Raw genomic sequence first — 13,771 nt, 5'->3', positions numbered from 1 at the left:
CAAGTCATAAATTCAGATCCTAAAGCTAGGTACACACTTCCATCATAGAGAGGGTCCATAAAACAGAACTGAAGGAACTGTTCAAGGAACAGACCATAACTGAAGCGGACAGATAACAGAGAGACCCCACTTCAGTCTGTTGGGTTTCTATCTGGTGTCTGTTTATTCTGCAAGATTTAAGCGGACAAAAAATGACTGCTTGCAGGTTTTTTTTTCTTCTCAGATCCTGCAAAATAAATAGATCTTGTGAAGTGGCTTCTAGGACCCATCATAAAGGTTCCTATACACTTTAATACTTTTGCAGGCCATACCGACAGATTGGTAAAGGCTAGGCTCACATCTTGTTTTTGGCCCCACATTGGGAATCTATTAAAAAAAGAATGCTAAAGTGAGCCCGATGTGCAGCTCTGTGTGGGTCGGACAACCCTGTTGACTACTATGGGCAGAAAATATTTTTTTTACTACGTTCTGTCCATTTTGTTTTTGTTACTACGTTTCTGTCCGCCGACAGATGATGATGGGGTCAGGTATGATGGAAAATTTTTGCGTTACTCCTTTGTTGTTTGAGAGATAAGCCACTGCCAGAGTGGTCTGACTGTGCCGTACTCCTCACCTCCCCACCCTTTATCTGTTAACCACACATGTACTTTAGTGGTAGAAGTTCATTGTTGTGTAATATTTGTATGTGGGGTTTTAGATTTATGGTTATGTTTGTTGTATTTAGTTTTCCACACGATTGCTAAATAGAATTAAAAAAATGAAGTGTTGTCATTGGCAGTGGAGGCTTCCAGATCTTTCATTTTGTGTGGACTCATCAGTTCTAGGAAGAGCAGGGCCAAAGGACAGCTCAGCCTCTAACCGTTTTTTTTTTTTTTTCTGTGCAAGTATTAACCTAAAATGCTAGATATAATTCCATCTTTGTGATGTTTTTTATTTGTAAATATGTAAAAGGGGTCACCTTTTTAGAAAATGTATTTGGCAGGTGACATAGCATAGCAGACTATGACTAGACTGCGGTCCGTGGGCTGTGTGTTAGTATTTGATGGCTCTGAGCTGCAATTCTACAAACAGTCCCAGGACCAATGACACTGCTTACCTCTAGAGAGGTTATACCATCCATGCCAAATGTTGGATAGTATGCATCTCTGATATCCAGCGATCCTGAAAATAAAGGGGGAGAACAGAACAAAACATTGCATACCCTACTATGTAATGCCATTATGCTGTAGTAGTGATCTGAACAGGCCTCCACTGTACTGGACTGAGGATTTATTCAGTAAATTACTTTAGATGGCATCTGGTAGGAGAAAAGGTTACCGATGCATTGGGCTTTTTTTTTTTTTTTGTAAGGTGCTATGTGAGCAGACGTGAAAGGAACAGCAAAATACATGTGATTAATGGCTGATCACTTGTGTGTTCTAAATGAAAAGAGGAATGATGTCGCCACCACAATCCTGTGCTGGCAAATTATATCCGAGGGCAAAAGCATTGGTCCATGTTGATGGGAATTTGTCAGTAGTGTTATTATATCCTAACACACTACAGCACAAAGTGGTGAAAGAGAATGTGTATGTGTGAATGGATACTGATATAGTAACTTGAGGGAGCATTGTACCTGGGGACAGGAGAAATCTTATGTGATTCCAGGTTATCTAGAAGAGATCAAATTTAGACAAAGTGATAAAAATAGAAGAGATCTCCAATAAATTATTGACATTTCATGTGTTAATATTCTGATGACAGTGTAAAGTAAGAGGTGATCCAGGGTTTCCAGGGCTCAATCTTCAAGTTGATGAGCTGCTCCTCTTGTCAAGTGGTGCTTGACACGTAGGTCGCCTCAGGCGTAGTGGGACAGGTTACTATATTTTAGTTTGCTTCCATTGAGAAGCGTTGTTTGTTTTTCTTACTGCTTAAAGCTGGTCTTGACCTCTGCTATGGATATGAACTCCTATGCATTTTTGACGGCCACCATATCTGGCTATACCATTTTTACTTCTCACCTTTGTGACCCACATCATTACTGCAGTGCCGCATCATTACAGTCACATTGATGTGGTGACCTGAGCGGTCATAGCCCCCCCCCAATCCACCATTACGGGGCTTGGACTGTTACTTTCTGCTTGCCTCAAGTGCAGCCTAAACAATTCCAAGAGGATTTGGAAAGCGAACCGAGAAGAGAAATGGGTCGGCCAACATTTATGTTAAGACTTTGTATTTTATGAAACCTTCAATAATATTTAGAAAGGCCACAAAACATTGTGTAGAGCTCTCTCTTAGGAAAGCTGTTATTTGTGAATACACAAGCCGTCACCATCATAACTTGTGAAGTGTCAAAGGTTTAAAACTGCCCGAGAAGGAATACAGCCATAAATAATATCTGACTTTTACAGGGGAAATGCCGTAGCCTTGTCACAAGGATGAGGCAGACAGATTGTAGGCCAATTTCTTATTCCACTATGGGTGAAGGGGGTGCATGGGCCTTACTATTTTCCCATGGCGCACACACACACACACACACACACACACTATATATATATATATATATATATATATATATATATATATATATATATATATATATATATTTATTTATTTATTAATTTCTTTTAAATTATTTAAATGTATCTTAAAATAACCACAAAAGGGATCGGTTATGTTTGAAAACCAGAGATATCTGCAGCCAGTGACAGAACTTTACAGCAATTACCTCAACAACAGCTAGGGGAAGCCTTATAGGCTATTACATTAATATAGATAAATCACTAGAGATTCAGTCTGTGATCCAAGAAGCTTCTGTTGGCTTTAGGGCAGGATATTTGATGTCCTGTTCACACAATGTTTGTTTTTTTCCTATGCGTTTAAAATGACGGACGGTCATTTCGCTGTTTGGCCACCTGTCAGTGCAATGAAGGCTGTTGGTACATTATTCTAGTTCAGGTGGACTAAGCGCCCTTTGGGTGTGTCTTAAATTGAAAAGTCCATTGATTTAATAGTAAAAATTGTGAAAGGACAGTGGGAAAAACAAAACTGTGAACAACTAATGTTTGCAATAGATGTCTGAAAATGATTGACATGATCATTATTATGAAGTCCCCGCAGACAGCGTCCATCATTTTATACACTGTGTGCATTGGACATCCGTCATTGCATTGACTTCAATGAATTGCATTGAAATCAATTACATTGCGGTAATAACGGACGTCTTTTTAAAAAGAAAAGGCGTCCACCTTTTTTCTTTTCTTTTTTTTTTTTTTTTCTTTTTCCCGAGGTTGTGTGAACATAGCCATTGAGCGGTCAGTTGAAATTGCAGGCAGCATGCAGAATATGGGATTAGTTACACTCCTATAGGGTAAAGTCTCTTACCTGCTGTTTTCAGATAATGGAGCGTGACCATCGCTGGTTGTCTCAGTATTGCTGTAAGCTGATTTGGTTGATCCTTTAGCATGTCTTACATTGCAGAAATGTTTAACACGTTAGTAGCCTATAAATGTCATGATTGGCTTCCCATTATGGTGCAGTATTGGGCACCGTTTTGTTTCTATCTGTCTGGGGGTCTGGTGACCCAAAATGATGCTGTCATTTCAGATTATCAGACCAGGGTGAGGCTAGGGATGTAAAATGGACTAAAAAATACACATGCACCACTCTATGGGAGGCCATAGTATAAAACAAGGGTTACATGGTAAATTTGGCCATGACTGTTGGGTTGCAGTATCTGCCACATTTGGATGATCATTGTGACCCAGTTACTTATTTTAGGTGTGATGTGGAGATCTTTGGTTTTGTAACCCCAAAATCTCAGAGTAGCCCCAGCCCAAGCTGTCCTCCCCCGGGTATTCCGCTGCTAGGGTTGATCTGGATATTAGGAAATATACACATACGAGTACTGCTGTTTTTCCTTTCTTTGAATAAAATCAAAGAAGTATAGAAACCACTTTGCATTCTGAGTTCACATCAGACGTATAGATGAACATTATTACAAATAGCAATCCTGGGTGGGCATGTGCCCCTGTGTTTTTTTTTTTTTTTTTTTATAGTGTCATTTCAGGACAAGGGTACAGGAACAAAGAGATATAAAATGCTAATGTGAATAAACCTCATTTTGCCGTGTCTGTGATTTCTCTGTGGTCAAGTTTTGTGAATGTTATGTAGGATGCCCTGAGGATTATAACTCGGATCATTACACCCCTTTGTCATGCACTAGATCACAACATCGTTCATATCCTCTCCTGTTCAGGTCAGCAACTTCTGTTCCAGATACAACGGCCTGATCCGTCGTCATAGAAGGTCTTTATTATAGATGTATCTGGATATTAACCCTCACAGTCACCCTTACCTCTAGTATACTCTTACATCGTTGTCAGTAAATGGGCCAGTTATAATCTGCCACCGATAGTGTAAGAAAACAGCCCAGAAGCTCCCAGTGGAAGAAGGTCTCCGTCATTTATCACTGGGTAATGAATGTTCTACAGTACAGTACAGTGATAAGGCTGGAATTTCTTTAACAGCAGAGATCATAGAAAAACACATGAGTATAGCAAGTCTAGTACATGCAGGGTTATGGTTTCCTGAAAGTGAATGCTTCTTCTATAAATTTGTTCTTTTACAAAGGTCTCCACTGTAACTTTATATCGGATTGTTTATGCAGGTACTCTGTTGGTTTCCATGTAATCTGTATTTGTTGGAAGAAACGGGTGGCATTTTCTTTTTGTGTAAATTTTGAAGGAAAAAAAAGGAAAATCTTTTTAATTTGTTTTAACATAAAAAGTTGATTTTTAAACAAACCTGAAGCTCATGGCAGAGTTCAACCACTGAATTTACTGCAGATATTGCAACGAGAATACATGCAGATGGGATTTTTGAAATCTCATCCACATAAAAATGGAAAATGTTGTGCTCAAAAATGAGCAATTAGCATTGTTGATTTGTAACGTTGAGGTCCTGGGTTCACATCCCACCAAGGAGAACATCCACAAGGAGTAGATAGTTATGTTTCAACATGTTGAAACGGCCCTGTCACGTCAGCGATGGTTTGGTTTGCTGCTCCTTCCTTCTTGGAATAGTAGCGGTCACAGCAGACTGCTTCTCACTTCAATGGGTCAACTGAACACTCTAAGGACTGTCCGGGCAGCCCCTGCCACAGCTTCCTGCGGCCCCTCCTGCTCCCTCCGCTGGATGCCAGTGCGTGTATTAGCAGAGGCAGCGATCAGAAAATAATGAGAAAGTGATCGCTGACTTCCTCCTCAATATTGTGCTGTATAATGCGGCCTTAAATTTCAGGGTCATTTTTTTTTTTAAACATTAAATATCAACAGTTCAAGCGCTTTTAAGAAACTTTGTAATAGGTTTTATAAACCAAAATAGTTTCCTTCTGGACTGAAAAAGCAATCTCCCAGCCTCTCCCCTCCCTTAAGAAGAAGCAGGATTTCTGTCTCCATTATGTGGCTATGGAGAGGGGAGGGGCTGTTAGGAGTGACTGAGCACGGAGCAGTCTTGCACAGCACAACACCCTGCAATCTTCTCTCGGTAAGTTCATTGATAAGCACTGACCTTTCTGACCCCAGAATCCTGCGTTTTAGGTGCCCAGAGAGTCTACAAACAGCTGACCTTCATGTCACCACTTCCTGCTCCCTCATCTCATTGGCCCCTCTTCCCTCCATAAGGATAGAATGGAGAGAGCAGAGCCCGTCTTCACTGGCTTCTCTGTAATGAAGACGTGTTTGCCTGATAATGCACAGATAAGAAGTCAGGGGGGGAGGCTGGGAGATTACTTCTTGAGTACAGAAGGAGGCTTTTTTGGCTGATAAAACCTATTACAGAGTTTCTTAAAATCGCTTATACTACTGATTTCTGCAATAAAAAAAAAAAAAATGACAGTTACGAGTCTCACCATTTCAGATTGATAAATTCCTGTGTGCCGTTTTTTTGGGTTCCAAAGACATACTGTTTAGCAAAAAGAACAACATAAGGTCCATATCAGTAACTGCCATGTTCTGCATACACAGAAGTGAATAATAGAGTTCCAAAGTAACCCTTTTAGTGGTATGTGGTGTAGAATACACAGGGGAAGAAATAGGTAACTTTCCAAATGGCTTCCAATAGTCGGGTTCGGTAAGGGTTTATGTATTTTTAATGGGCTTCATGCTGCTCTGTTCTTCTTGTAAATGTAGTAGAGTCTGAAATGTAGCTTCTAATGCAGAGGTAAATGTAGCCTAACCTGATAGCATGGCGTGGATCTGATAGAGTCTTGATATAGTAACCCCAGTAGCGTAATCTATGCGATTGCATGTTATAAAGCCAATAATAAGATGTATTATTTTACTTTTTCTTATAGATAACAGTTCTGACATATTGTATTTTTTTTTTTTTTTTTTTGTCTTTCAGCTCCAAAAACCTGTAGCCCTAAACATTTTGCCTGCAAGGACCAGGTAACGTGCATATCAAAAGGTTGGAGGTGTGATGGCGAGAAGGACTGTCCTGATGGATCCGATGAGGCTCCTGAAATATGTAAGTAGTATAGGTCTCCACATACACACACAGTTCTAAGAAAAGATGATATAGAATTACTATTTAAAGAGGTTATCCTGGGCAATAAAAACCTTGTCCTGATCCCTGGAGTCTGTCATCACTGACATGGAAGTTCTTTGGAGCAGGGGTCAGTAATAACTTTTTATATCCTTGGATAAGCTCAATGGCCAATGCTATTACTGCAACAAACATGTTCTCTTTGAAACTGCTTCTAAGGGAAAGACAAAGCTTTCCTGGTGACCTGGGCACCTCTGCCCTTTGTAGTTTAACGTGATAGTATCTGTCTCTCTTGGACAGCTATCATGTGTTTGTCCATATTGTCTATTCCCCCCCCCCCTCCACACGCACACACTCACACTCCTGCGAAAGGCAGACCCGGCCATTATGCCATAGGATCTCTGTGTGTATATATGGTTTACGACTAAATGCCAGAAAATCTCCCAGTTCAATAAAAAGTGATGTTAACAGGAACCTGTTACATCAAGAGTGTAGCCCAGTCTGCAAGCAGCATATAATATATAGCAGGAGGAGCTGAGTAGATTGATGTATATTTTTATGGGAAAAGTTCAAGGACAACTTATTTATTCATATAAATCTCTGCTCATTCAGGTGGTCCAGTGGGAGGTCCTACTGGGTGATTGGCAGATTTCTGTGTGCTCACCTATGCACAGCTGTCAGCCACTGAGAGACCGCCCACATGACCATTTAGCCCAAAATGAGCAGAGATTTACTGTACACAAATGATTGACATGTTACCTTGAAAATGTCCCCACAAACTATATACCAGTCTGCTTAGCTCCTCTGGCTCTATAACATGCCGCCTGCAGAGTACATTGCCTTTTTAATAGGTTCCTTTGAATTATCAGTGCAAAATCTTTAGAAATGCCTTATGTCATTGAATTACTGGCTGTATGTATGGGACTCTTTTTCATGGTTCAGCCTTCAGAGGACTGTAGTTTGTGATTTGAAGGTGGTGTTGTGAGGTACATGAGATGCTTGACTTGTGTGGGATCATTCATCATAAGATACCCTTCAGCCCCACCCTTCCCTGAGAAGAAAGTCCACCAGTAAGGCTGTCTGTATGCAAGGTAATTGGTGGCTGTACCCACCCTAGAGACAGGCAGCATTTGCTTAGCCCTCAGTCCTCAGAAGCCCTGTTTCACAGTGTCTCATTCATGTATAGTGCTGTTTGGTTTGAGGAATCGGAGGACCATAGCCTATGACCGAGGGCTGAGCACAAAGCCACAGTGTGCTACGTGGAGGCTGGCATGCAGACCGGGAACTGCATGTTATGTCAAAAATAAATATGAGACAACAAACAAACACTCGTCAGCCCGGCTATACACCGCTTGTGTTCCGCTGCTACAGTGCACGTCTATTCATCCTGGCACTGGATATTTTCTCTTAAATTGTCCTTATACTTCTGTTTCCTGTTTTTACCAGTAGTTACTGGGTAATTTAAAGGGAGTATTTTGCGGTTTGAGCAAATAGAGATTATTCTCTTTAGGACGATAAGGTATATTTTGGCCCGCTTGCCTTTACCAGTTCTTTTGTGTTTTTTTTTTGTTTTTGTTTTTTTTTTTAAATCTCTGCTTGCTGTCATTTAATAGGAACCTTCATTGGTGACTTCTAGGAAATAACCTGTGGGAAGCACAGATACTCGGCTTGTTACAGTACAGTTATCAGAGCTGTGTCTTGTATAGAGCCGTGCACCTGTGACCACCATATGACCTGGGCAGGTCCTTATTCCCTGAAAGGAAGCAACTAAATTTCCTTTTGAAGCAAACAGATTTTTAAGAGCTGTGAGGAACTAAGACACAAAGTATATTCATTGTATAATACAAAGAATAACATTCATTTGTAGAAACCACAGCCACAGATTCCATAGGGGATATGTATCAAGCAACAAGAGATTTGGGTCACAGAGTAGCAAATATTGGAGTTTTAGAGAAATAAAGCTTGTTACAGGTGCTGGAAGCCCATGTTCTATATTGTCACTAACTTATAGTGTCGAGAACCAACACTCATACTCTGTATGATGGGTTTCCTGATGCAGTTCTGTTGGCCTTCATGTTTTTCATCTGACCTCTAAATGTACAGCCAAAAAAAAACAAAAAACATCCTATGAGTAATTAGTGCAAGATACGAAAAGCAGATGTTTTTCAATGTTCCCCCGTTTCTATAGACTGTTTTACTGTATTCCACAACCTGAGTCGCCATGCACACACCTGCAAAATGTATCATTTTGTTTATTATCAGTAAAATTATTTGACACTTATTTTTATTGGTATATACAAGAAGTTTACAGTCATGGCCAATAGTTTTGAGAATGATACAAATATTAATTTTTACAAAGTCTACTGCTTTAGTTTTTAAAATTGCAATTTACATATACTCCAGAATGTTATAAAGAGTCATCAGCTTAACAGCAATTACTTGCAAAGTCAATATTTGCCTAGAAAATGAACTTTATCCCCCAAAACACATTTCAACATCATTGCAGCCCTGCCTTAAAAGGACCAGCTAACATTGTTTCAGTGTTTGCTTCATTAACACAGGTGTTGGTGGTGTTGAGGACAGGGCTGGAGATAAATTTGTCATAATTAAGTAAGAATGACACCACTGGACACTTTAAAAGGAGGCTCGTGCTTGGCATCATTGTTTCTCTTCAGTTAACCATGGTTATCTCTAAAGAAACACCTGAAATCATCATTGCACTGCACAAAAATGGCCTAACGGAAGAGTATCGCAGCTAGAAAGATTGCACCTCAGTCAACAATCTATCTCATCATCAAAAACTAGAAGGGGAGAGGTTCCATTGTTGCCAAAAAAAGGCTCCAGGGCGCCCAAGAAAGACCAGCAAGTGCCAGGACCGTCTCTTAAAACTGTTTCAGCTTGCTTAGCCCTCAGTCCTCAGAAGCCCTGTTTCACAGTGTCTCATTCATGTATAGTGCTACCAGCAGTGCAGAGCTTGCTCAGGAATGGCAGCAGGCAGGTGTGAGTACATCTGCACACACTGTGAGGCAGTGACTCTTTGAGCAAGGCCTGGTCTCAAGGAGGGCAGCAAAGAAGCCACTTTTCTCCAGAAAAAACATCAGGGACAGACTGATATTCTGCAAAAGGTACAGGGAGTGGACTGCTGAGGACTGGGGTAAAGTAATTTTCTCTGATGAATCCCCTTTCCGATTGTTTGGGACATCTGGAAATTAGCTTATTCGGAGAAGACGAGGTGAGCACTACCACCAGTCTTGTCTCATGCCAACTGTAAAGCATCCTGAAACCAATTATGTGTGGGGTTGCTTCTCAGCCAAGGGAATCGTCTCTCTCACAGTCTTGCCTAAAAACCCAGCCATGAATAAAGAATGGTACCAGAATGTCCTCCAAGAGCAACTTCTCCCACCTGTCCAAGAGCAGTTTGGCGATCAACAATGCCTTTTCCAGCATGATGGAGCACCTTGCCATAAAGCAAAGGTGATAACTAAATGGCTCAGGAAACAAAACATAGGGATTTTGGGTCCATTGCCTGCAAACGCCCCAGATCTTAATCCCATTGAGAACTTGTGGTCACTCATCAAGAGACGGGTGGACAAACAAAAACCAACAAATCCTGACAAAATGCAAGCATTGATTGTGCAAGAATGGACTGCTATCAGTCAGGATTTGGTCCAGAAGTTGATTGAGAGCATGCCAGGGAGAATTGCAGAGGTCCTGAAGAACAAGGGTCAACACTGCAAATATTGACTTGCTGCATTGACTCATTCTTACTGTCAATATAAGCTTTTGTTACTCATAATATGATTGCAATTATATTTCTGTATGTGATAAAAACATCTGACAAACACACATAAAAACTAGAGGGCAGCAGATCATGTGAAAATATATAATTTGTGTCATTCTCAAAACTTTTGGCCATGACTGTAGAGTCAGCTCTAGAGATGACCAAACCCGAGCACACTTAAGTTTGTCCAACCCCGAACGCTCTATATTTGATTACCGGGGGCTGAGGAAGTTGGATGCAACCGTAAGAAATCTTGGAAAACATAAATACAGCCTATGGGTGCAATTTTAATTTGTCCATTAATTTTGGCTATGACTGTACATACCGCAGCACTTTACCTTAAAAGCTTCATCTTTGTTGTATCCAAAAACTCATAGCAGCACGTAGAGGAATGCACACTCCCTGACAACTGTTTTGCGCAAGCCTTGAGAAAGCGCTTGATAGCGCGAGACAGTTCGCAGGGAGTGTGCGTTCCTCGACATCCTGTTATGTGTTTTTGGATTCAATAAAGATGAAGCTTTTAAAGTGACTGTACCACCAGGCCCAGGCTTAAGCACTGGAGGCGGGCTGATCCACCCTTAGTGGGAGGAAACCCTAGCCCCTCTATGATAGGGTTCCATTGATTCTAAAGGAGTCACGTCATGGAGGGGCTGGAGTTTCTTCCCACTAAGGGTAGGTCGGCCCGTCTCTTCAGTGCTTCAGCCTGGGCCTGGTGGTACAGTCACTTTAAGGGAAGTACCACAGTATGTAAACTTGTATATACTTATATGGATCTATGTGTTAAGCTGAGCACCACCTACAGCACTGTTTAGATGTGATTGCACACCTGACTGAGCACAAACGCCTGGGACCACCAATGCCGGTGAGATAGCTCACTGTGGGCTTATTTTTATTAGCCACCAACACCTTTCAGTTTATTATTAAATGTCTCTGCCATATAGGACGTGTTTTTGGTTGCGTATGGATTTACTGACAGCAATTGATGTTCATCCGTACCTTTCCATAATTGACATGCTGATAACTTCCTGAACATAGACTTGTATTTGAGGACTGTAAAAAAAGCATAAGGTTTTGTGTACAGGGCCTTAGAAGGTAAATTTCATTACAAAATATGTTATATAAATTAAGGTTTTAATAGAAGTATATTTAAAAAAGTCACTGTCAAATTACTTACGTTTTCTTTTTTATATTGCCTTAAAGTGTACAAATAGGCAGTGCAAGAGGGAAGGAAATTTGTCTCCCTGCGACAACCATAATGTGAAAAATCATAGACCACATTAAAGGAGCATTCCCAAGTGATGGTTCGCCATGTGGAAAATTGTTTGCAGATACATTCATTTAGCAAACTGTACTTCTTCTCCTGATATGCTGCTCTTTCCCTCCACTTGTGGACAGCTTGTTTTGTAGGTTACTGACCACCAAAAGCAGTGGTCTGGCTGGTGTGTTCTGTATATAAATCTATAGTGTGTGTGTGTGTGTGTGTATATGTATATGTATATATATATATATATATATATATATATATATATATATATATATATATAATTATAATATATGAAGTATATAGTATACCCTGTGAGGGAAATTTATCAAGACTGACATACCCATACGCCAGTCTTTAATAAAGCCCCACCCCCGAACACCTCACCCGATTTGCTAGTAAAATGCTGCGTTTACACGAAACGATAATTGGCCCTATCATACGATTAATGATGTCGGAGTAACAATTTTTTTTCATAACGATCAGCGTTTAGACGGTACGATATATCGTACGGAAAATTCGTTTTGCGATAGCTTAAGCCTATCTCACACATTGGTTAAATCGGCGAACGACTTCACGCGGAACGATCTGCAAATTTTTTGCGAACGATCAATGACGATTTGAGAACATGTTCAAAGATCAAAATGAACGATTTCTCGCTCGTCATTTGATCGTTCGCTGTGTTTACACGTATGATTATTGTTCAAATTCGATAATCGTAACGTGTAAACGCAGCAAAAGTTAGTAAATCCATCGTATCTGTGGCTGACACATGGCAGGCACAAAAATCTACACCTGCTCCGGAGCTAGTGTTGATTTTTGCTGTGATTTACACCTGCTAGCAGGCATAAATCTTGATGAATCAGGTGCAGGAGAAGGCCATGCCTCCTCCCTGCCCCGACATGTCCCCTGCTAGTAGGTCGGGGAAAAGGCGCGATGGTTTGCTAAAATATCTGTGCCTTTTTCACGAAGTATGCCTGAACGCACGTTGATAGATTCCTGCCTATGTCTCTGTACATCTGCGTTATAGTATATACACCAGCCAGACCATTGCTTTTAGAGCACAGAGGTGGTTGGTAACCTAGACAACAAGCTGTCAACAATAGGAAGGAAGGACTAGGCATATCAAAAGGAGGCAAGTTTGTTAAATGGATGTATTTGCAAAAATATTTCTAGTGATAAGCTGCATTTTTACAGTGATATGTTGCTTTATCATTTATCAGCCTAAAAAGTCACCAGTCTCAGCAGATACTATGTTTGCCATTTATAACAGTATTTCTCCATTTCCTGGATGATCAAACGTGTCAAATGAATTTTCCAACCACAGAGTGTGTTGAAAAATGGCGTGTAAATGAACTTGCTTAGTAGGAATCATCTCTTTATGTGAATATAAGGACTGGAGACTGCCGCCCTAGGCCATTGTAAAGGATCACAGACCAATTTGTTGAACAAATAAACAAACACCCTGGTAAACACAGAGCAGTCTCTCCTACATCTTGAATAGTTCTACTCAGACTTCTCCAGTGTATGCGGCACAGCAGGCTCATTGGACAGGAAGATGAACACAAGAGACTATAGTGTGACTAGAGCTGTAATAACTTTCCATAGTTATCGTGAGAAAACAGAGATCTGATCTCTAGGGAAATATTGTATCAAAAGAGTGGCATAGCTTAAGGCCCTATTACGGCCGATAATCGTTCCGTGTAGTAGAAGGCAACAATCAGCCGACATGATTGTTGCAGTCAGTTGTCTTTCAACATTGTTCAAAGACAAACGACTCATACAGCAACGAACTGCTGCCGTGGCTCTGTGGAATAGGAGCGGTGGAAGCAGACCGCTGTTATATGCTATGGGCTGCCCGGACGATCAAGATGTGTACCCCCCACTGTGTCCACTGCTAATGCTCCTCTCCTCCTCTGCACCTTTGTTTATTTCCCTAGAGAGTTGAAGTGCTTACATATCATGCAGACAGTCCCTGGCCCCAGCAGTAGATGGCACAAGACCCAGAAGCCAATGATTTGCGGCATGATGTACAGACATGTCATCTCTTCAGGGTAGTAAACAAAAGTAGATAAGGGGGAGAAGTACTAGACAGATTGGAGATAAAACCTGTTAGTATAACATATTTAAGAAACAACTTGTGCCACTATGGATCCTTAACTCATTTCTTTGTGCCCCTGTGCCCCCTACATAATGTAATGATG

The 13,771-nt window shown here is 40.8% G+C and overlaps 1 protein-coding gene across 2 annotated transcripts in view; it reads left to right on the top strand.

The window, feature by feature from the left end:
- LRP1 (LDL receptor related protein 1) overlaps positions 1-13,771 on the top strand; it is a 217,407-nt gene that overhangs the window by 45,578 nt on the left and 158,058 nt on the right. For both annotated transcript variants that reach the window (XM_069970390.1, XM_069970388.1), the window contains exon 2: positions 6,385-6,507. In XM_069970390.1, coding sequence (XP_069826491.1) covers positions 6,385-6,507 — 123 coding nt within the window. The remainder of the gene's footprint in view (positions 1-6,384; positions 6,508-13,771) is intronic.

The sequence above is a fragment of the Dendropsophus ebraccatus genome, chromosome 5 (assembly GCF_027789765.1).
Source record: "Dendropsophus ebraccatus isolate aDenEbr1 chromosome 5, aDenEbr1.pat, whole genome shotgun sequence".
In the NCBI taxonomy this organism is placed as follows: Eukaryota; Metazoa; Chordata; class Amphibia; order Anura; family Hylidae; genus Dendropsophus; species Dendropsophus ebraccatus.
This window is presented reverse-complemented; position numbering and strand designations above follow the sequence as displayed.